The sequence below is a fragment of the Macrotis lagotis genome, chromosome X (genome assembly GCF_037893015.1).
Source record: "Macrotis lagotis isolate mMagLag1 chromosome X, bilby.v1.9.chrom.fasta, whole genome shotgun sequence".
In the NCBI taxonomy this organism is placed as follows: Eukaryota; Metazoa; Chordata; class Mammalia; order Peramelemorphia; family Peramelidae; genus Macrotis; species Macrotis lagotis.
In genome coordinates this window covers 137,266,066-137,290,847 of record NC_133666.1, presented here as the reverse complement: position 1 = coordinate 137,290,847, position 24,782 = coordinate 137,266,066, and the positions used below count along the sequence as shown (strand labels likewise).

The following is a 24,782-nucleotide window of genomic DNA, read 5'->3' as shown; positions in this document are numbered from 1 at the left end:
TTTTGATCTTGATTACATTGGTTTTATCTGTGCAAAAGCTTTTTAATTTAATGTAATCGAAATCATCTAATTGGTTTTTAGTGATGTTCTCCAACTCTTCCTTAGTCATAAACTGTTCCCCTTTCCATAGATTTGACAGGTAGACCTTGATCTTCTAATTTGCTTATAGTATTGTTTTTTATGTCTATGTCCTGTAACCATTTGGATCTTATCTTGGTAAAGGGTGTGGAGGTGTTGGTCTAATCTAAGTTTCTTCCATACTAACTTCCAATTATCCCAGCAGTTTTTATCAAAGAGGGAGTTTTTATCCCAGTGGCCGGACTCTTTGGGTTTATCAAACAGCAGATTACTATACTCCTCTCCTGCTTTTACACCTAGTCTATTCCACTGGTCCACCACTCTATTTCTTAGCCATTACCAAACAGTTTTGATGACTGATGCTTTATAATATAATTTTAGATCAGGTAGTGCTAAGCCACCTTCGTTTGCATTTTTTTTCATTAAGCTCCTGGCAATTCTTGACTTTTTATTTCTCCACATGAATTTACTTACAATTTTTTCTAACTCATTAAAGTAATTTTTTGGAATTTTGATTGGTAGGGCACTAAACAGATAGTTTAGTTTTGGTAGAATTGTCATTATTATTACATTGGTTCTCCCTATCCATGAGCTGTTGATATTTGCCGTTATTTAAATCTAATTTAATTTGTGTGAGAAGTGTTTTATAATTGTTTTCAAAAAGATTCTGAGTCTGTCTTGGCAAATAGACTCCCAAATATTTTACATTGTCTGAGGTTACTTTGAATGGGATTTATCTTTCTAGCTCTTCCTGCTGTTTCTTGCTAGACATATATAGAAAAGTTGAGGATTTGTGGGGGTTTATTTTATAACCTGCAACTTTGCTAAAATTGCTAATTGTTTCCAGTAGTTTTTTAGATGATTTCTTGGGATTCTCTAGGTAGACCATCATGTCATCTGTGAAGAGTGAGAGTTTTGTCTCTTCCTTCCCAATTCTAATTCCTTCAATTTCTTTTTCTTCTCTAATTGCTGATGCTAACATATCTAATACAATATTGAATAGTAGTGGTGATAATGGGCACCCTTGTTTGAACCCTGATCTTATTGGGAATGCCTCTAGCCTCTCCCCATTGAATATAATGCTTGTTGATGGTTTCAGATAGATACTGCTAATTATTTTAAGGAACAGTCCATTTATTCCTACATTCTCTAGTGTTTTTAATAGGAATGGATGCTGTATTTTGTCAGCATCTATTGATATGATCATATGATTTCTGATAGGTTTGTTATTGATATAATTGAGTATACTAACAGTTTTCCTAATATTGAACCATCCCTGCATTCCTGGAATAAATCCTACTTGATCATAATGTATTATCCTAGTGATGACTTGTAGTCATTTTGCTAAGATTTTATTTAGGATTTTTGCATCTATATTCATCAGGGAAATAGGTCTATAATTTTCTTTCTCTGTTTTAACTCTTCCTGGTTTAGGTAACAGTACCATATTGGTTTCATAGAAAGAGTTAGGCAGAGTGTTCTATCTTTCCCTGTTTTCCCAAAGAGTTTATATAGGATTGGAACCAATTGTTCCTTAAGTATTTGGTAGAATTCACTTGTGAATCCATCAGGCCCTGGAGATTTTTTTTTTTTAGGGAGTTCAATTATGGCTTGTTGAATTTCTTTTTCTGAGATAGGGTTGTTTAGGTATTTAATCTCTTCTTCATTTAACCTGGGCAACTTATATTTTTGTAAATATTCATCCATTTCACTTAGATTATCAAATTTTTTGGCATAGAGTTGGGCAAAATAATTTCAAATTATTACTTTAATTTCCTCCTCATTGGTGGTGAGTTCACCTTTTTCATTTATAATACTAGCAATTTGGTTTTCTTTTTTTTAATCAAATTGACCAGAGGTTTATCAATTTTATTGGTTTTTTTCTTTTGATTTTATTAATTCTCCTTTGATTTTTAAAATTTCTAATTTGGTATTTGATTGGGGATTTTTGATTTGTTCTTTCTCTAATTTTTTTAGTTGCATGTTTAGTTCATTGATTTCCTTTTTCTCCAATTTATTCATATAAGCATTTAGAGCTATAATATATCCCCTGAGAGTTGCTTTGAATGAATCCCATAGGTTTTGGTATGTTGTTTCATTATTATCATTATCTAGGATAAAATGGTTAATTCTTTCTATAATTTGTTTTTTGGCCCACTCATTTTTTAAAGTGAGGTTATTCAGTTTCCAGTTTGCTCTGGGTCTATATCTCCTTGGCCCAGCATTGCATATGACTTTTATTGCATTGTGATCTGAGAAAGATGTATTCACTATTTCCGCCTTTCTGCAGTTGATCATTAGGTTTTTATGTCCTAGTACATGGTCAATTTTTGTATAAGTTCCATGTACTGCAGAGAAAAAGGTATATTTCTTTCTATCCCCCATTCAGTTTCCTCTATAAGTCTACCATATCTAATTTTTCTAACAATCTATTTACCTCCCTAATTTCTTTCTTGTTTTATGATGTGATTTATCTAGATCTGATAGCGGGAGGTTGAGGTCTCCTACTAGTAGAGTTTTGCTGTCTATGTCTTCCTGTAATTCTTTCAGCTTCTCCTCTAAGAATTTGTGTGCTGTCCCACTGGGTGCATATACATTCAATATTGAAATGACTTTATTGTCTATGGTACCTTTTAGGAGGATAAAGTTTCCTTATCTCTTTTAACGCTATCTATTTTTGCTGCTGCTTTGTCTGAGATAAGGATTGCTACTCCTGCTTTTTTTACTTCAGCTGAAGCAAAATATATTTTGCTCCAACCTTTTACCTGTACTCTATATGTATCTCTCTGCTTCAAATGAGTTTCTTGTAAGAAGCATATTGTAGGATTCTGGTTTTTAATCCACTCTGCTATTTGCTTAAGTTTTAAGGAAGAGTTCATCCCATTCACATTCAAGGTTATAATTACTAATTCTTTATTGCCCTCTGTGCTATCTTCCTTCTGTTTGTATTTTTCCCCCTTTCCTCCCCCTTTTATCCATATTCCCCAGTATTTTGTTTTTGAATACCACCCCCTTCAGTATGTTTGCCCTCCTATATCACACCCTCCCCTTTCTTTCCCCTTTCCCTTTTTCCCTTTTCCCTTCCCTTCCGTTTGTTATTTTCCCTTATTTCCCCCACTCCCCTTCCCTTTCTCCGTCCCCCCCTCCCCTTTTCCCCTTTTAATACTTGAAAGGTTAGATCTTTTATAAGTTAACTGAGTATGTGTAGGTTGACTTTAAGCCAAGTCTGATGAGAAGAAGATTCAGGTGAACTGTGCTTGTCTTCTCTCCACCATCTTGGCCGGAAGTCTCTTGCTAGATTTTTTACTGGTTAAGAAAGTAATTGTAACACAGTGGTCATTCCCAGATTTATTAAAATCTTAAGCAAAGACTTTTAATTCTAATCCCGAGAGTTCTGCTGCTGAACTAGCTATATAATCTTCGTGGAGATAACTAGGGATTAGAATTTCTTTGCTTGATTCTATAGCAGATACAAGTAAGAATAGTTGGTGGAAGCTACAAGAGTCCTAGATGTTAGAATTTATTAAGAAGTTAGAGCTAAGGGGGCGGCCAGGTGGCGTAGTGGATAAAGCACTCCTGTCCTGGAGTCAGGAGTACCTGGGTTCAAATTCCGTCTCAGACACTTAATAATAACCTAGCTGTGTGGCCTTGGGCAAGCCACTTAACCCCATTTTTCTTGCAAAAACCTTAAAACAAAACAAAGAAGTTAGAGCTATCTCAAAATGAATTGGGCAGGTATATGTTGGACTAGATGGCCTCAGAAGATCCCATTCATCCCTTCAATCCTGTGATATCGCTCCATGTACCTCAGTTGTCCAAGGCATTAATTTCTTCTGTTTTTAAAATTAAGAGGTTGGGTTATATCAATCAGGCATACGATGTTTTTAAGGCCCATTTCAGTTTTAAAATAATGTTTTTCTGATTGTTGAACAGGTTGAAAATATCTCTTGCTTCCATTTATCCACTATTTCTCTGTTAATCTCCTATAATTTGATTTCTGTACAATCTCCTATAATTTGATTTCTGTACTCACCATTGTATTATCACTTGTAATTACTGAAGTAAATTTTGGAAGAAACCAAGGGATATGTTTGTATGTATGTATGTATGTATGTATGTATGTATGTATGTATGTATCTAAACTTAGGTAACAATTTCATCTTTGAAGAAAAGTTTTTATCATGGAATAGGAATGTTAGTGTGTTGCTTTAAAAAAACATTCTGATAATGGGATATAATAATGTAAGATGCTCTGATCTAAACTTCATTTCTGGTGAATTCCTTTCCAGCTTCTCTAATAGTTTTTGTCAAATAGTTTTTGTCTCTTCCTTCAGTAATTTATGTTATTGAGTTTATTAATCACCGTATTGTTTTTGAGACTTATTTATCTAGTTGGTTCCATTGATCTACCTTCTTTATTCGTTAATCATTAGGACCAAATAATTTTGTTTATTATTGAGGGATGATCATGAATGCCCCAAAATTCTTCTTCCCCCATTATTTCCCTTGAGGTTCTAGACCTAAATACAGATGAATATGACCTAAATATAAAAAGGTTGTGTCAATTTTTTTAATTGAGAGAGAAGAGAGAATAGAATTTGAGAACCAAAATATATATATATATATATATATAGTAAGTTGACATAAATATAAAAAACTTTTCCAATTTAAAAAATTGTTCCATAAAAAATAATTTTCATAAAAATTCCAAACTATCAGTAGCTATATGATTAATGTTCCAAATCATTAATAGCAAGAGAAACTTAAAACAGCTCTGAGATATTGCCTAACATCCCTCAAAGTGAAAAAAATGACAAAAAGTAAAAATTAATAATGTTGACGGTATCGTGGGGAGACAGACACTTTAAAGAGGCACAGTTGGAGTTTTGGGTTTCTTCAAGGATTATGGAAAGCATCTTGAATTTATATGAGAAAAATTACAAACTGGATTATATTACCCTTTGACCCAACAATGCCACTACTTTGGCCATATGACCCAAACAGGTCAGAGACAGGAAGAAAAGATATACATGCACGCGCGCGCACGCACACACACACACACACACACACACACACACATATTCATAGCAGGATTTTTTTGTGGTAACCGCAAAATGGAAGACATAGCTGAATAATAGACTTGTCTCATTTGTGAAAATAACCTAACAATTGCAGTATGTGAACATAATGGAACACTATTATGCCATTAAAAAAATAGCACATGAGAAATTAAAAGAAATGTGAGAAGACAAACCTTAAACTACAATTGTGTAAATTAAAACACTAAAAAAATAATTGAATTCTGGGTGCAGTGACTTTGAGAAAATTTAAGATAAAACATGCTTCTTTCCTCTCACTAGAGAGGAGAGGGGAACTGTGGTTGTGGAATATGCTTTATTCTATTAGAAATGGTTATTAGTTTTGGGTGAATGTTTTAAGATGGAGGATTTTGACCTCTTTTACAAGGTTGGAGGAGGTCTAAGGGGAAATGACTACGGTATAAAAACAAAGTGTTCAAACTGTTATTACTGCTACTAATAATAACTTGTTGTTTTTATGTACCCTCTATATTCACCAATTTGGGATTCAGAAGAGACTTTACCAGAAATTTAGGGTCAGCAATTTAATGGTAGAATTTACTATTAAAATTGCACTGTTTTTGCTAGAACTGTTGTTTTTAATTAAGCATAGCAGAGCTGTTTTGTATTACAGCTCACAACTTATCTGATTCATTCCCAGGCCAAACATTACTAGAGCACCTGTATATTGGTATCTGCTTTTGAATTCATTTTTACTTTGCTTTTCAATACTTGAAAAGAAGAAAAATGAAAAACCACTTTAATTTGATAAATTCCTCTATTCACTTTATGGCAGCAAGATTGAGTCACAGATATTTTTCCTTCTTTGACAGGGTGAATCTGTGAAGTATTTCCTGGATAACTTGGACCGGATTGGCCAGCTGGTGAGCAAAGACCCCTGCAACTAGAAATTAGGAAGAAAAATGTAAAATAGAATTAAAAGACTTTGGTTTGACACCAAAACTCACTTAAATCAAAAAAAATTTAATATAAATATAGGCTATTTTTGTCATGTGATATATTTATATAAGTCATTATGGTTTACAAAATGCTTTGCATTATCTCATTTAATCAAAATGAATACCATTGCTTTGTACATATTTGTATCTATATTTTGTGTACAATGAGAAGGGAAAAGTGAGATTCCAGCAGTAAGGATTTCCCTACTCATAGAGAAGAAATTCTCAGCTTCTTAAATATACATCCTTAGTTACTGGTAAAGAAATTAAGAGGGAAAATATTTTTCTTTTTTAATTTCTTTGCTCAGAACACCATAGGAGTTCAAAATTAAAGTGCCTTAGGAGTACAAGAAGGGTTAATTATATTTGTATGGATGTGCTAATGCTGATTGCTTGGTTTTTCCAGGATAGCATAGTAAATATATTGGAAGCTTCCATTAGATTTTTAAAACCTAAGCTAATAACTGTTTGTAAAGAATTTTTTGACAAGAAAATATTTCTGGACTTTTGAAATATTTTTACATGATGACTATGACTCAGAAAAAATGATGGAATAATTTTCTCAAAAGCATAGAAATAAACAAGTCTTTTGACTTAGTTGTGAAATGAAGATTCTTCCTCAAACTGAGTCTCCATTTTGAATGCACCATTTAATTCTATGCATTACAGTAAATTTTTATGTCATTTAATAATATAACTTTGTTTAGTTTCTTTTAAACTATCATCTAACCCTTCTTCTCATCTTTTTTTCCCTCATATTCCTCTCTTTCTGCCACTCCCACCCCTCTTTTCCTGCCTCCTCCCAAATCCTTTATTCTGCAGAATTATTTTCCTAGTAAACAAGATATTCTACTGGCCAGAAAAGCCACAAAAGGAATTGTGGAACATGACTTCATTATTAAAAAAATACCTTTCAAGATGGTTGATGTGGGTGGGCAGCGATCTCAGCGTCAGAAGTGGTTCCAGTGTTTTGATGGAATCACCTCAATCCTATTCATGGTCTCCTCCAGTGAATATGACCAGGTCCTCATGGAGGACAGGCGCACCAATCGGCTGGTAGAATCAATGAACATCTTTGAGACCATCGTCAACAACAAGCTATTTTTCAATGTTTCCATCATTCTTTTCCTCAATAAAATGGACCTCCTAGTGGAGAAAGTGAAGACTGTCAGCATTAAGAAGCACTTCTCAGACTTTAAGGGTGACCCTCATAGGCTGGAGGATGTTCAGTGCTATTTAGTACAATGTTTTGACAGAAAAAGGCGGAACCGAAGTAAGCCACTTTTCCACCATTTCACCACTGCCATAGACACTGAAAACATCCGTTTTGTGTTTCATGCTGTGAAGGACACAATCCTGCAAGAAAATCTGAAGGATATTATGTTGCAGTGAAGGAGAAAGTCCCCCTTGCTTTTGTCATCCTTAAATGAACTCAAGGGCTATCAGTCAGCTGGGGTGCGTGTGTGTGTGTGTGTGTGTGTGTGTGTGTGTGTGTGTGTGTGTGTTACACGTGTGTGTGTGTGTGTGTGTGTGTGTGTTATCTATATGGTTATCTATATGGCCCTTGTATAGGTTTCTAAGATCCATGCCATTATTTACCCAGCTCAGGAATGCTGTAAAACTAGCCAGTCCAAACAGATGAGCTCTAGGCAGAAGGACTTGGAAACTTTGATGTTAGCTACTGAATTATGGGGACTAGTAAAACTACTGAAAAACCAAGTGGTCGCTTTGCTATAAAAACCTGGTTTGGCGAACATTGCCTTCATTTTGGAGAATCATTAATTTACCTTTTTTTTTGAGAAATAATTTGAAAGAAGGCATTTTCCTTTTCAAGAACAAACTCAGTAGCCATATGGGTTACTTAATCTCTAGCTTTCAGGTACTCAGTGAACAGACAGCCTGAACATTTTACTCAGATAGTAGTTGTACTAAAAAGTAACTTCCAATTGATAACTGTTAGCTCAAAGCACATGAACCTAAACTGACTCTCTCCACCCAGATTCTGTGTGCTGCATTTGGCTAGGAATCTAAATGCCACTTTCCATGATAAATGGTAAATAGTTGCCTTTTAAGACTCATGTGCCAGTTTTCCAAAAGACATGAACCTAGACGTTGCAAATTAAGCCAAGTTACCATGTTTGAGAACTCATTTCTCTAGGTTTATAAAACAGGATTTTTTTAATAATAGTATTTTTAAGGGTTTATTGTTTTAAATAAAAAATCTTGGGCCGCAGCTGACATGGACTGGGTTTAATTTTTGCACCACAAAAGATATGTACAGTTTTTCTTGCCTCATAAACAATTGAACTACCGGTAACACAACATGTAATGGACTTGTGGCACCAAAGCATGCTTTGACAGGGAATGTTTAGCCACCTACATGCACACACTGTAGGTGCTTTTTTAGCTTCTTTCTACTTTTTTTGGAATTTTGCCTTCTTCTGACACTTTGGTTGGCAACACTTGGAGAACTTCCTTTTAGAAACAACAGCTCAGCCTCCTTCCTATAAAAGCTACCATAGCTGGCAAAACTCAAGCAAAGCTTTTGTTAATGCAGCAGCTGCTTGATAAGTTCCTAACAGCTGACCTTACAGGAAGCCCAAAATTCCCTGGAGAAATCCCAGTTTCACAGCTGCACTTATGCCTTTGGACACTAGGGCCTGTTTCAGCCACTCCTTAGATTTAGTTCTTGTAAAGGAGGTCTGTGCTGTATCAGTGCATGTTCATGACAAGGAAACAGTGTCCAATCTCACTATCTAGATCAAACTGCAGTTTGCTGTAACTGTGGTTGTAAACTGGTTAAACTTGCCTAGTTACCTGCTAGGTGCCTTTCACTGTTTTGTGTGTGTGTGTGTGTGTGTGTGTGTGTGTGTCTGTCTGTCTGTCTGTCTGTCTTGTCTGTGTGTCTGTGTGCGCACATATATATATAAAATTTCAAATCTGATTCACTTACTACTATGCATTACTTCACTTAAAAGGTATATCCAGTTAGTTTTCCAACATCAAAAAATTTACAGGGCTCTCTTCATATAAACTGAGTGAACAGGAGCCTTGATTTTTTTTGTCCCATTTGAAATTTCATCCTGATTTATTCAGCATACCAGATAAATTTCAGTTTTGTTTTTGGCCAGTTAACTTGTGTTGTAGATATTGATACAAAAAGAAAAAAAAATCCTACTGTGCTTTTAATTAACACTAAGTAATTATTTTAATTAGGAGAAAACATGAAATTTTCTTCCTTTGTGGTATGCCAGAGCTTGTGTCAGCTTATGTTGTTTTTTGTCTTGCTTTTTCACTGTGATACAAAAAAGTGGTGGCTCCTTTTAATCCTATGGGTCTTCATAGAGCCAGGATCAGTCTTGTTCATTTTTTACTGCACCTAATAATATTCTGTAGAATGGAATTTAAGATTACATTTCCATTATATTTAATAATTGTATGATTACAACATAATTATCTTGCCTGGGTCAATTTTGCATTTATCTCATAGATTTTGTTTTGTTCCAAAGCAAAGAAGAATAGCAAGCTAGGCAAAACAGCTTAGGAATGATCTGCAACAGTTTTGATGTTGAATCTGTGTATTAACTGCTTTCATGATGTGTAAAGCAGAGTGTTCCCAATAGCTGATAGTCATGTGAAATACCTTTCTGAAAAGATCTTCCCACGTGACTCTTTAATTAACTTGACAAAAATCTAAAGAACATTACAGATGAGAATGAAATATTTTATACAACCAAAAATGTTTACTAACCTACTCTTAAGAAATATATATTAAGTAAAATGAACATTGTAAACGGTAACATTGTTCTGTAATACACAGGAAAGTGAAAAAAGATTATGTGAACTTCTGTTCTACTAACTGGCTAGCCTTAAGCAAATCTCTTAGCCCCTCTGTGCCTCACTCTCTTTTTTGTAAAATGACTAGATGTTCTCAAAATTATATGATACCAAGATTACATACCTTAGAATTCCCCTTTTTTTTGAGGGGGGGGATGTTAGTGGCAATTTGCAAGGCTGATTTAAAACAATTTGCAACATTTCTACTCATTGTAAATCACTACATTCAGATTTGCAGTGGTTTTAATTCTAAAGGAAAGCTTTTGAACTATTACCTTTTTGTAAATTTTATACCTTTATTTGCAGTGATTATTCTTGATACTTGTGTTCTATTTTTCATTAATATCTTGGGGAAGTAGTAGGTTAAATTACCCTGGTTATAATGGTAAATGAATGCACACTATTTCTCACAACTATGCTTACTTTCTTACACATGAGGACATAAAGCTTTGATTAAAAGAGCCTAGTTTTTAAACTTTCTGTTTATAAAATATATGAATTTTGAAGATCTTGAATTCTTAATTTTGTGTTTTGTAGTACTCTCTAGAACACTTGGGTATATAACTTTTAATACAGCCCCTTTGGCATAAAAGAATTTGTCAAATTGTTTTAGCTACAAATTTAAATGCAATCTTGAATTAATGATTTTTATTATGATTGAATGGTTGAATGGGGGAGGAAGTTCCTGAAAATATGCCCTCTAATACTTTTGGTATTGTTAAATTATGGCACCTGTTAACATTTTGATAGTTGTGAATGACTTGGTCATGGGTCATACTTAGCCCTTTGTAATATGTTACTGTTAACTAAGAAAGATTGCAAGATTTGGCACATTCCCCTAAATCATCTTCAGACTCTGAATGAATGTTTATTTAAAATTTGATCCCTAATTTTTTTGTTTTCTTTAGTATTGGGTTTCAGCCAAATGTACTTACAAAAATAATGCAAAAGAACACCACCAGTATGACTCCTAGAACTAAACTCAGAACAGATACATCTTACTTTGGCTCATTAGGGATAGTTAGTCTTTCCATATACCTAGTAAAACCTTAGAGCTATAGCCTTGGTAAATGCAGAAGTATCTGATACACTCAGCAAACGGGATTTTAAGGAATGCTACAACATTCCAAAACCTATCCCCAAGGATAAATACCCAGTGATCACAACTTGGTTAATAAATCCCAGAAAATATCAGCAGGAAGCAAAGGGGAATCTTTCTGTACAAAAGCTGTTGCAGTTCCCTGGGGTCATCAGAGCCCAAGAAATCAGTAAGCCAGCCACAAGAAGGGTGACTAAAATCAAAACTTTTAGCAACATTTGTTTTCATACATTTTCCTGGCAAAACTACAAAACAATTTTCTATGGAAAATATTTCAATTCTCATTGTTTTGAATAATTGTAAACAAGGTTATTTAGAACATTTTAGACAAGATAATAGACTTCTGTATCTTTTATCCATAGCAATGGGCAAGGTGACATTGTATGGACCTATAACATATTAGATGTGGAAACCACCCAGCAGAAGACCAAAGAGATCCTCAACATAGAATAGCAGTTTATTAGTCAAGGTAACAATTAGCAATATATCCTATACCATAATGACTCTTGACCAATATCTTAACTCAAGTAGGTTCCTAGTGGCACAGGAAAAGATGGTTTTTAATTCCAAGTTTTATTGGTGATTTAAGTAGATGAATAGAGTTATCATGAGCCCAATTTTTTTCAAGATGTTGGAGAAATCTTTCAACTCCTTTAGTGTGAAGTCAATAAATAACAGAATATGCTTAGTTCCATTCTAAAAGATACTTTGGAATCTAAAAGATTTGCTTTGAAAAGGAGCATAAAACATGCTGGCAAAGATAGACATAGTTTGACCTTTCTCATTAGCATTAAATATGTGATTGTCAAGTTGCATATGAGAGAAACATTTGTCAACTTTAAAATAAACTCATGAAAGCCTTATTTAAAGCAGTGTTCTGAATTCCAAAATTTGGAGGGTTGAATAGCTGTATAAAGGTGGCTTTGAAGAGGATAACTTGTACAGAGTGTGAATAGAAGACCAGTTTTTGCTAGCTTTTAAAAATATATTCTCAGGCTGCATTTAGGTGTGTTTTGGACTTTGAAGGTAAAGCTGCCAGTTGAAAAGAAACTTGGGAAGCTGATGATGCTAAAGATTCTCATTATATTGTTGATGTTTAATATGACAGGGTTTGAAGAAAGTTGAAACTTAAGTGTGCATTATGGGTCAGAAAAAGAATTTAAATTTGAATTTTAAGTGTCACAGCATCTATAGTGGCACCAGACAGACACGAGTAGCCTCAATATCTGAGGACAGGGTTTAAGATAGTCAGGGACCAGTGTCTAATATTTATCATTATTTTACTAATTAATCTTCCCCTAGCTAGCTTCCTAGAAATTGAATTACTACTTTGTGTTTTGTACATTTAAAAGAAGTACCTAATTTAATTCAATTTACAAAATATAAAATGTGCCTGCAGATATAAATGTGCTGTACCTTAAGGAATAATTGAGAGCATCAAAATTGATCTCATCTTGGAGTCAAGAAGGCTTAAAACTCTACCTCTGTCACATCCCAGCTATGTAGCCCTGGGCAAGTAAGTTACCTCTTACTGCCCTGGGCAGTTAAGTCCATAAATTGCAGAGCAGTTGCCAGTCTGTTGATAGAAGGAATTTTCTCACCAGGAGTTCCCTCCTCCAATGAAATAAAGTTCGAATCCCTACCCAACTTCACCTTTCAAAAAAAAAGCATAATTATTCTTTAAACCTACAGTATTCTCCAATCCTTTTTCTCTTGATTGAATGTTATAGGATAACTCAACTTCACAGGGGCTTTCTATAATAAATATCATGTATAGACTAGCACTGTTAATTAACACTTGAAACCTGCCAGTAGGGTGTGGGGAATGAGGAATGACCTGGTCCAGAATAGTTGTTGGTTGTATAATGCCCAGTGTATGAAAAATAGCCTCTGTTTTTATATTGCTTCTGAACCAGGCACTTAGAGGAATTGATGGAGCTTCTCTTTTTCTAAACATTTAGATAGGAAGTTTCCTGGATAAATAACAACTCCACCAAGCAATGGGGGTAGAAAGAAACAAGAAGTAGCCTGTAACAAACTCATTCTCTAGAACTATGCCTTGTACACCAGAACTTTCCTTGGTCTGGTGGTTTGTAGTGCTTCCTTGAAGGAATGAGAGCAGAACATATAGGTCCTCATAGACCAGACAAATTTTTCTTGCCTTGGCAGAGCTTCTTGTTCCCCCTTACTATCACTAAGGACTCTAGAGGGGCATGGGGTCAGTAGTAGGCCACACTGCTCCTGGAAAAATACAGAATGTACTGTGGGACACCAGATAAGTGAAAGTTGGACAATGTCCCTAAGATTTTATCTTGACTATTTAAAAACTGTTACTTCTCAGAAAAATTCCAAAGGTGTGGAATAAAACTACATTGAAATGTCTGAGATTTTCATTTAAAAAAAAATTCTACAGTCTTCATTCACAATGAACTCTGCAGGGATGTAACATGGAAATTTAACCTTGATTATTCAAAATTTAATCAAATTCCAGACCTTGTCAAACCAGAAATCCAGTTAAATTCCCTGAGCAAGATGGAAAGTGTATTTGGTTCTTTTAAAGATAGTTTTTTTCCCCTTTCATTGCACTTTTTTGGTTAAGCCAAATGAGCTACCCCAAATTTTCACTTTGGTCCATCATTTAATTAGGATTTTTTAAGCGAAATCAAAGCAACTCGATACTTTGGCAGTCTATTGCTTTAAAAAAAGCAATCCTGAGCCCCATTTCTTAGTATTGTCAGCAAAGAGGCCAGTGGACCAAAAAACCAAATCAGTCCCTGCAGAAAAGAAGTTGTTGAGTTGGTGATTTGAGAGGAGGCTTTCCTTTTCCTGGCCTGGGCCTGTTCTGTGAAAATAAAGGGCTACTGTTTCCAATGCTGTTACTGTGGCACCTTTTGATTAGCACTGAATTCACTTTCTTTTAATAATTAAAAAACTGGTGTATTTCACCCCAGTGAACAGAATCCCAGTAGTTCAGAGTCAAGGTAGATGTTTTCCTGTGGAAACTCCCAGAGCTATATTTTCTTGAGGATTCTCAGAAGTCCTGTCTGCTCCAAATGGCCCCAGGTTTTGTCGGCCTGGATCATTCCAGTCAGTGTTTCTCAAGGTAGACTTGAGAGAGAGACCGAGACACTTTTCACTGGGTAATATTGACTTGACTAAGTCACAAGAAGTGTTCTTCTCTGAACACACAAGATGTTCAGTATGTATTGGATGCCAAGTAGTTAGGAGGTATGGAGGCTTTTTGAGTAGAGTATAAATAATTACTACAATCTCAGCCTTGGCAGGAGTCCAGGGTTTACTTCTAGTTGACTTTAGAATAACCCCAGTCAGAAAGGAAGAGGCACATCTACCTCTGAGAACAGGCTTGCTGGGGAAAGGCCAAACTACCCAACAGGGAGAATCCATTTTCTGACCTCTTCTAAATGCTGCTCCCTAAAATTTCAGCTTGAAGCAAAATTTTGTCTCAGAGTTAGTCTGTACCTTTCACTGCAACAACCTGGAGGAGTTCTACAGCTTGGATTTTGCTTTGTATCAGGATTGCTGAAAATGCCCACCATCTCCTTTGAACATTTTTACCATAAATCTCCAATAAACTGGGCCATTTAGACTTCTCTTGGCAACTTTGTGATGACGTACAAAATCTTTACTGCAAAGCAAGTTTTGTACATTTTTTAAAAAGGGAATAATGTGCAAAGAAAACTTGGTCATACTAGAGACTGTGAAATTCAGTTTTCAAGTTGAACCAGATTCATAAGTCTGAAAATCAAACCATAATTAAAATTTAGCTCCAATTTTATGAAAGTTTGACTGCACATTTGCCAAAACTGCCTTGCAAATAGATTGACATAAGCATACATCTGTTATTTCTGTAAATGTATGATAGACTGTCACAGATTCCATGATAAATCATAACTTCAGTATTCACATCCAGCCTATAGAGTCCTTGAGCTTACAGGATAAATGTGCATTGCCCTAACATATATATCCAATTTTCCTTTTGCCTAATAGATTACCAGGGTTCCTAACAAGTCTTTGTGGGTAAATGAAAACTCTTTTGAATCTGTTAAACATTAGAATTGTTAATCATGACACTTAGAACTATTATGTGAATTCTTTACACACTTGCATAATGTGCTTTTTCTCTTAACACCATTCAAACCAAATAAAATTGACTGGCATGCTATTTGGTGTTGACACACAACTCTCGCCAGGAAATTCAGTGTTAATATACTCCATCTTCTATTCATTGCCACTCTGTCCTTAACTCACCCTATCAATCAGTGCTTGGATTTTGTAGCATTTCCTATGCAACCATGCACACTCCTCTGCACACAATGTTCTTGCAAAAGGAGTGAGTTAAAAGATGACAGTTTAGCCTTAACACTTAAATATTCACAAGGGGAAAACATTGGGTTTTTTTTTAAAAATAAGGACTTTACATACTAAATGAAAATACCAAGAGATGCATAACATGAATGCACCATAGCTGACTTATTTTTGAAATGTCTTTGTAGCACCAAAATCGCATCCACAATAGGTGGCCAACTTTTGCTGTGATAAAGTCTCAGTTTCTGAATAAATACTGTGTACTAGATTAAAATTTATATTGTGAAGTGTAAAAAGTGTATTTTATAGCCATGGTGGATTAGTTAATGTGTTTTGTATATATGATTTTTATAAATCTATTAAAACTTGCCTTACATTGCCTCTGTGTCTTTGATATGCCTTTCTTTTCTATTACAAGGAAAAGTTCACTGTGCAGGAAAGTGGGGAGGAAGAGGGTTGTATTTAGAAATAACTTTTATTAAAACAAAGGTATCAGTAAAAGTTAAAATGCAAGACACTTGTGACTGCCCAGTCTGCACTTTGCAGGAAACCTCCTTGGTGACCACCTGCTGTTGTGCTAAAAAATAATAATGCGTATCCTTCATTCTTGAAGAAGACCATGACATCAGGGAAATGATACCATGGCAAACACATGAATTGGATTTGAGTGAGGGGGCACTGTGCTATGTCACCAGCCTCACTTTCTCCTCCAGAGCCATCTGGGTCCAGTGGCCAGATATGAATCAGGATGACTGGAGATGGTCCTGGATGTGAGGCAATCAGTGATAAGTGACTTGCCCAAAGTCACACATCTCATAAGTGGCAAGTATCTGAGACTGGATTTGAACTCCCATCCTAGCTCCAAGAGTAGTGCTCTATCTACTGTACCACCTAGCTAATGTGCTAATCATCAACTTATTGGAAAGTGACTTTAAATTGTGATTTTTTTTTCTAAAATCCTTGCTAGGAAAAGGTTTTAATAGAGTGCCTTTCCCTGTGTGACTTTTTTTTAGGTCTTGGGGTGTTTGTATAGTTTCTTCTAAAGTCATGATTTTAAGGGTTGCATATAATCATGGTCACTATCTTCAAATAAAGTAACATAAGCTGGGACTGCTAGGAACTGGACATGAGTAACTTCGACCTAGATCTCAGTTCTTTTCCCTCTGTCTACATTGTTTTCTTCTTTCATTTCACTCTGCTCTTAGATCTCTTGACCTTCCTTGCCTTTTCTTCTGAGAAGAAATATCCTGCTGCTGCTATTTACAAGATCTTGTTATCAGTTGTAGAACCCAGGCATCATGGTCATTTTTCAGCCTTTAGTATTGTCCATTAGTCAGATAGGCACAGATGAAAACATTTATAAAGAACTTATATTTCAAAGTGTTTGTAAAATTCCAGTTAGGATTATAAGAGTTTAGATAAAGTATAAACAAGTATCTAAGACATGTACATTACAATGATCCAGGATAATTTATTAAAAACCTATGATTTGATAAACAGCAATTTTTGTATTAAAGATTACCCATAACTAGACCTTCAAGAATAGATAGAATTTTAATTGTCAAGGTACTTGCAGAGTGTTATGTTCAGAAGAGCATCTCCTTTCTATCTCATTTTCCTTTCAACTAGACTCCAGTGGGTTAGACAAATGGGTTCTATTTTTCCATAGAGAACACTCTCAGCTGCTCTAGAAATGACACATAAATCAGGTTTGTGCATTTTTATGCACACCTATCTTGCAGGTGTACATTTAACATCCCTTCAATCCCTTATTTTTTATCTACCTCCACTTACTAGTCACTTTCTAGTTCCTGTAGTTCCTTTTCTGGATGGGTTTCTCTTAAAGTAAAAGTAGATCTATTTGTCATCTCCTTTGTCCAACAACAAGAAGGCCAGGATGTTAAGTATTTGGCATTGAAATTTGAAATGCTACCTTGGATCTCAGACCTGCGATCTTCTTGATGAAGGAATTCCTTCCAATAGAGTAGGTCTCAACCTCATCCCTTCTCTTTTTGTGTGACTCTTGTTCATGATTTCCCATAAGTCCTCCACCTTGCAACACTCGAGGCTTTCCTCCAGTTCTCCTGGGGTTAAATTGGACATCAGTGGAACATAAATCATCCATCAATTGACCTATCTCTGGGACCAGCCCAATCCCTTTTCTAATCAAACTTTCAATCATCTGTAACACTCCAATGTGTTGAATGTGATGAAAATAAACTGAACTAGACCTGTGTAATAATGCATTTAAAATTCAATTCTCCTTTAAAACTTAGTTGTTAAAAAAATGCATAGTGAGGAAAACTCAACCTGCTAACAAAACTAGACATATAGCAAGCACAGAGGCAGCTAGCTTCCTGGCAGAGACAGGATAGTTCCTCTGGAAAGCTTCAGTTAGATCTCACCTCCCTTGCAAATCTCTTGATACAGAGAGATTTCTTATTATTAGTACTTATTTATTGAGCTACCTATGGCATGCAACTCTGGTGCAGTAAGACATTATATAATTCAAGTCATTAAAAAAATGACTTGGAGAAAGGTTCTTATTAATTTTTTGGTTAACTGAGGATACCTGAAGCAGAACATCCTTCTTATTTCAACCTTTATTATTACAGATTTTCCTTGAATGTATTAGTCTGTTCAGCCCTTTAATGGAATCAGGAAATGTAATTTAATCTCTGGTGCTTGAGGATTTTGCCTTGCCTTATGATCATCATTCTGAACATCAGTTCAGATGTGTACAGATGTGGAGGGACTAACCTTGGGATATACCCTACAGGTTCCTTTTTAACTGAAGGCTCTAGCATAAACTTGTTTGCTTTTATTTATCTTATTCTCCTAAAACATCTCCTAAAGATAAATTGATGATAAAGAGAACCCACTTAATCATGGTCAATATTCCTTCAGTGCAACAACCAGGGACAATTTTGGACTATCTGCGATGGAGAATACCATCTGTATTCAGAGAAGGAATTGTGAAGTTTGAACAAAGACCAAAGACTATTACCTTCAAATTAGGAAAAAAACCATTATCTTATGTAATTTTGCAATCTCTTATTTTTTATTTTTCTTCCTTAAGGATATGATTTCTCTCTCATGTCTTTCACCTGAGATCAATGTATACCATGGAAACAATGTAAAGAGTAACAGAATGCCTTCTATGGGGGGGGGGAAGCAAGAATGGGGGGGAATAGTAAAACTCAAAATTAATAAAATCTTTTTAAAGAAAAAAATAAAAAAATCATGGTCAATATTATATAACACACACTAAGATGATTTCTACTAGGTACTCTACCTGAAAGATCAAAGAATGAGGGAGAGGTCCCATATATACAAAAATGTGTACACCCAATTTTTTTTTGTAATGACAGTTAAAAACAAAAGGAGTAGTTATAGGGGAAGGACTCAATAAATTATGGTTTATGAGTAATGAACTGTTATTTTACTGTAAGAAATGATAAGAAGATAGTTTCAGAGAAACCTGGGAAGTCTTGTATGAACTGATGCAATGTGAAGTGAGCAGAACCAGGAAAACAACTTCTACATTAAAACATAAAGACAAACAAATTTGAAAGATTATGAACTGATCAATACACAGTGATCAACTATGAATCCAAAGGACCACTAAAACATGTTACCCCACTCTCCTGACAAAAGTAATATATTCAACATGCAGATTGAAACATAACTTTCTTGTAAATTACCAACACGAGATTAGTTTTGCTTGACTCTATGTATTTCTTAAGGGTTTTCTCCATGGATGGTGATGGTGGCAGGATAGTGGAAGAAGAAAGAAATGTTTTTAATTGAAAAAAAAAAATTTTAGCTATGTAGCATTATAAAAAGGTTGTCTTGACTAGTTCCTAATGTTAATAGTTCTCGGAAGGTATGATTTTTATAGCAGAGGATTAACCATTTCCTAAATTACTTTGTTTTTACTTACCTATAAATAAATTTATATTGTTTATAAATTTATGGATTTATTTGCAAGTTTATAAATAATATTTCAGATTATTTCCATTTCCATTTGACTGCCCTGGTTTTATAGGTGTCATAAATTTTCTGTTTCCTTGACTGTTTTGAAGTAATAGAAGCTTCTATCTATGTAGGTGCCCCCTTTTAGAATGAGACTGTGGCTGAATCTAATCCTATTCTGACTGGCTCGTCTCTTTAACTATGTTTCTGGAGTAGCCAGTGATTGAAAGCCATTTTTGGAAAATGGAAAGTGAAATACATGAGTCTTTGCTGTCCCTTTTTAGTCCTGAAACTAGGCAACAAAATCCACTTTCCCTCTGCTGCAGCTTTAACACAGCAAGCTTATAAGGAAGGCTTTTGTTTCATCACAGCCACGTGTAAAACCTTCTCAAGAAGAAGTTTGTGAGACAGCCACACTAAGTCCTCCTTCTCTGGCCTTCATGAGGATATAAATATTCTTTTGGGGGGGACCTCTCCCTCTTTAAATAAACAAACCAAATAAGCCTGAACTCCTCAGGGTTTTATTTTCGTTGGCATCTTTGTCCCCAAACCCTGGCCACCCACCCAGTCTGTTCATTTCTGCCAAAAGGCTTTCTGAGTAATCTCATAAACCAAGTAGTATAGGCCTGAGAGAAAAAGGTATTACTTTAAAACCAGGTGGCTACAGGTTTCCTTACTGCTTTTGAACTTTTGTAATTTGTTCAACAGCTTCTTTGCTGTCCTGTTTCCTCTCCTGTCAGGGCTAGACCAATTTAGTCCAGAACCACAGTGCGTCATTCATAGGATCCTTAGACTCAGAGTTGGGAGAGAAGGACCTTGAAGGTAGCTTAGTCTAGCTCCTTTGTTTTATCGGTAAGGAATGAAGAGTCCAGAGAATTGAAGGGAAGGTCAGAAAGAAGAGAATGGGAAGAGGATACCTGTCTCTGATTCCATATTCTGAATTCTTCACAGTGTGCTACTTTGTCATCCTGTGCTTTTGGAGATTGTCACTTACATGCATTTTTAAATACTGAAGGGCCACCTTCTCCTTCCAATATCATTTTTTTTCTGACTTAACCAATCTGGAGGATGTCTCTTTCTTCTCAGTAGCAGATCAGAATCTATAGTCTTGGCATATGATAACATCCTTTCTCCAGAGTCAATGTTCTTTCATTTGTACCTTATTACCTGTTTTTTACCTGCCCTGGCTAACATGCCAAGTTAGGCAATTGACAATTCAATTAAAATTCTGTGTATATGCCAGCTGAAGTGACCAAGGTAAGAAGATCATTCATCTGGGGATACCTGATTTTGAAAGTCTTAAGGGCTTTTTTGCTCACCAATAATGTGAGAAAATTAGAATGATCTTTAAGTATAGAAATGAAAATGGGGGCAGCTAGGTGGCTCAGTGGATAGAGCACCAGTCCTGGGGTCAGGAGTACCTGAGTTCAAATCCAGCCTCAAGACACATGATAATGACCTAGCTGTGTGGTCTTGGGCAAGCCACTTAACCCCATTGCCTTGCAAAAAAAAAAAAAATGAAAACAAGCTGCTAAATGATTCAGTTTTATACAGTTCCCCTAATTTCTTGGAAACCAGTGTCTGCAAGTGATATTCCATTTTACAAGCATGAATTGTGGATTTAGAATTGGAGGGGACTACAGAGGTTACCATCATTCAGTCTCATTTGCAGATGAGGAAAGAGGCCCAAAGAGATTAAGGGATTTGCCCAAGGTCCCACAAGTAATAAGGTAAGTTTGTGTTCCATCTTAAGCCTTGGATGAGGTGCTAGATATAAAAAACTTGGGAGAAATGTCTACAATGTGAATTTAATAGCAAATCTACTATCTTCATGTTGACTCATTTTATCTTGGTATTTCAAAATCTTAGCTGTCAGCATGAGCAAAAGCTCAATTGATACTCAGGAGGTTAGTAGGGATTGATCTCAAGTCTTTGCTCCCAGAATATTTCATTTCAAAAGCTCTACTCCCTAAGGGTTTTCACCATCTTTTCTTGGTAAGCAACAAAGACTGCTGTGAAGTGATCTCTTTTTAAATATATATATATAGAGAGAGAGATAGATATATAGATATAGATATAGATATATTGATTATTGCTTCTTGGCATTCTTTTGAAGCTATTTGTTCTCAAAACCACTAGGGATGAGAGGATGAGGGCAAAGGTATCTATTAGATACCATCTGACTGAATCAATTGTTTCTTGTATGGAAGTGAACTATTTGATTGATGGGTAAAATAACTAGTAATGACCATATCTGACATTTTGCCCTCAACCTGTAGAGGATTGTACCATGTCTTTCATTATTTTAATCTCTATTTAATCTCAGAACAGCTGTCTATGAACCCATCATAGAGGGATCAGGAGGAAATCAGAAAATAGGTAAGATTATGGGTTGGCTGCTCAGGCAGGAAACTGTTCTTGGATTCTTCTGTTCTAGTAACATTACTATTAAATATAACATCATCAGGGGTAGCTAGGTGGCGCAGTGGATAGAGCGCCAGCACTGGAGTTAGGAGGACCTGAGTTCAAATTTAACCTCAGACACTTAATAATTACCTAGCTGTGTGGCCTTGGGCAAGCCACTTAACCCCATTTGCCTTGCAAAAAAAAAAACTAAAAAAAATTATATATATAATATTTATACATATATATAAAACATTGTCTTGCACAATATCACTCCTTGCTTCATACATTATTCTTTATCTTCTCTTAATTCTTATTTGAAGAACCCTCATTTTAAGATCTCTTAAGACTATAAAAAGAGGAAGTATGAATTTGAACATGTTAATACTGTTTTTGAATTATAACACAGCTTCCCCGTATTTAGTCAAGATTCATTCAATATTTTACGAAGGCAGGGCTCACCTGCAAAAAACAACTTTGCTTTTAACCTCTGCTCATTCTCTGAACTCTTACCTCTCTACATGGAGATTTCTCTTCCTCATTCTGCCTTTTCAGCATTGAAAGGCTGTTCACATGGGAAGGTTCAGTCTTACCCTTTTAGTCTACTGTCTTACTAGGACCCAGACCTCACACTCATCTCTTTTACCCCCACCGTTTTGCAAGTTACTACAGCCATTTGTCTCAAGGGGATAGAAGGGACTGGGTCAACGTCTTGAAGCACTTTTCAAATCTTTATGTTTGACATCAGAAGCAACAAGATTTACATTGGACACATTCTTACAAGATTACCAATTTTTTTTAAAACAAAATGATTATTTTTGGTGGAAGTTGATTACCCTGCTTTAGGACCACATGGATTTACATGTGGTGAATATTATTTTTAACTTTTATTGATGTACTTGCCATTGAAGTTCTGATTAAGACGGGCTTTGCTTTACAGAGGGAGGTATCATGGATAGGGAAAAAATCTGAAGTTTCCCCTTTTGTGGGAGTGGAGACACCTATTATCAGCCTTGGAATGCCAAGTGAATTTGCTGCTGGAGGGAGCCGGTGTATTCCCTTTGTTAACTCCCCTGCCTGAAATTCTATCAGCCTCTTGAACTGCTAGATATAAATAACCAAAGAGACCCAGACCCAGTGGGCACAGGAATGAGAGATTGACTGAACAACTTCCTTCATTTGCTGCAGGCACGGATCCCTCTGCTGGCAGTGGGGGAGAGGGATCCATGTCCCACCCTCAAAGAGATTCCAGATTCCCAAAAATGAGGAGACTCAGATATGGAGAACAGGTATGGTTTCTCCCAAAAGCTAACATGGATGTTGACCCATTGTAGGTCAGCACCTTAGGCACTGAAAGATAGAAGATAAGATTTGTCATTCCAGCTCCTGGTCCAGATACCTTTGTTTAGAGGTAGCCACAAACCTTTCAAGAAGCTTGGAACCCAAGAACTCTCTTCTGTGTCCTGTGGCCTCCAATTACAGTAACAACAACTATGATAACAACAATCATTAATAATAATAGCATTTATATAGCTCTTTAAGATCTACAAGGCGCTTTGTGTTACCTCATCTGACCTCTGCTCAGTACTTAGAGCTCTAAGGATAGCTGAGGTCCAGAGCTGGGATTTGGGGAAGCTGGAAAAAACGTGGGCAGAATAAAATCATTGAGTTTAAAACTTCCTAACTATTAGAACCATCCCAAAATGGAATTGACTACCTTGGGAGGTTTGGAGTTTTTCCTCACTTTGAGTGATGGCCTTTTGGAGGTGTATGAAGGATTCTTATCGAGTAGAAGCTGGATTAAATGTCTTCAAGTTCCTTCTAATATTGATCTGTGATTTTGTAAAGGAAATGGTAGAAACTAAATTTTATTCTGTAATGTACTACAAATAGCCATTTGCAGGGAGGATGGAATCTCACCATTGTATCCATAGAGTCCTTGGTTACTTTTCAACTCAATTTTGATTTTAAATAGAATGAAGCTCAAGAGGAAAAAGGGAAAGACAAATGGAATAGACTTTTTTTTTTCTATCCTGAACAAAAAGGAGTCAAGAAAGGTAGGCCTGGTATTGCCAGATTAATTGTCTTCCCACTTCCATCGACAAGGGGAGGTTTCTGCTTTGGACAGTTTTCTGGTGCTCAACTTCCGTCTTAAAGAGGAGAATTTGTCCCCGAGGACTTTTCGGAGCCCGACACTGTCTCGACTGAAAGGCAAGTCTTTTCTGGGGGCCGGGAGTTGCCCTGTGAACATCTCCCACCTTGCAAGGGCATCCACAGCCCCATCTACTTCAGCCAGCTCTTCCTCTGAAACATCCCTCTCCAGGGCAGAGATGCAAGTTGCCAGCCAGAGCTCATGTTCTTTGAGGATATCTGAAGAGCCAGAAGGGTCTCCTAGCTGTTGCTGGCTGTCCAGGTCTGCCAGGGAGCACATTCCCTCCTCAGGTTCCAGCTCCGGCCCAATGGAGAAAGCATGACTACAGGTGTCTGGGGTGAGGGGCTCCGACAGACTCGTGACTGCTTCAGAGTCATTCTCACAGCCCATGCCTGAGTCTGAGCTGAAGGGGAGGACATCCTCGGACACGGACAGGTCTCCTGCCTCCTGCCTGGGCCACGCCACAGCCACTGTTTGAATCCAAGTATAGAGTTTCTGTGAGGAGAGAAACCAAGGCTTAATTCTCTATCTTAATTTCTTTAGACTTGGGAACTCTGATCAGAGCAGTGACCAACAACCATGCCAGAGGCTAAATAACAAAGCATCCTTACCCCCAACTTGGCAGAGAAGTGAAGGACTTGGGGTGGGGAGGGCAACCTATATGTTTGGACAATCATTTTGGGAATTTGTTATGTCTATTTGAGTTTTGTTTTATTTTTTAAATAGGAAGAGGAATAGATTTTTGTTCATTACATTTTTTTTAATTAAAAATACATAGAACTGTGTAAAGAACTTTAAAAAAAAAGCATTTCCGTCTGTGACCGTCTCCATTATAACTGCAACCTTTTGTTTAGGCTCCCATGAACATCAGAGGG

General features: G+C 36.1%; 2 protein-coding genes across 3 annotated transcripts in view; one reads left to right on the top strand and one right to left on the bottom strand.

Moving 5' to 3' along the window:
• Window positions 1-15,794, top strand: part of GNA12 (G protein subunit alpha 12) — a 148,593-nt gene extending 132,799 nt beyond the window's left edge. Inside the window, exons 3-4 of the mRNA XM_074199475.1 lie at window positions 5,990-6,040; window positions 6,938-15,794. Coding sequence (XP_074055576.1) covers window positions 5,990-6,040; window positions 6,938-7,507 — 621 coding nt within the window. The 3' untranslated portion in view covers window positions 7,508-15,794. The remainder of the gene's footprint in view (window positions 1-5,989; window positions 6,041-6,937) is intronic.
• Window positions 15,795-16,786: 992 nt separating this feature from the next.
• Window positions 16,787-24,782, bottom strand: part of AMZ1 (archaelysin family metallopeptidase 1) — a 42,425-nt gene continuing 34,429 nt past the window's right edge. For both annotated transcript variants that reach the window (XM_074199472.1, XM_074199473.1), the window contains exon 7: window positions 16,787-24,402. In XM_074199472.1, coding sequence (XP_074055573.1) covers window positions 23,833-24,402 — 570 coding nt within the window. In that variant the 3' untranslated portion in view covers window positions 16,787-23,832. The remainder of the gene's footprint in view (window positions 24,403-24,782) is intronic.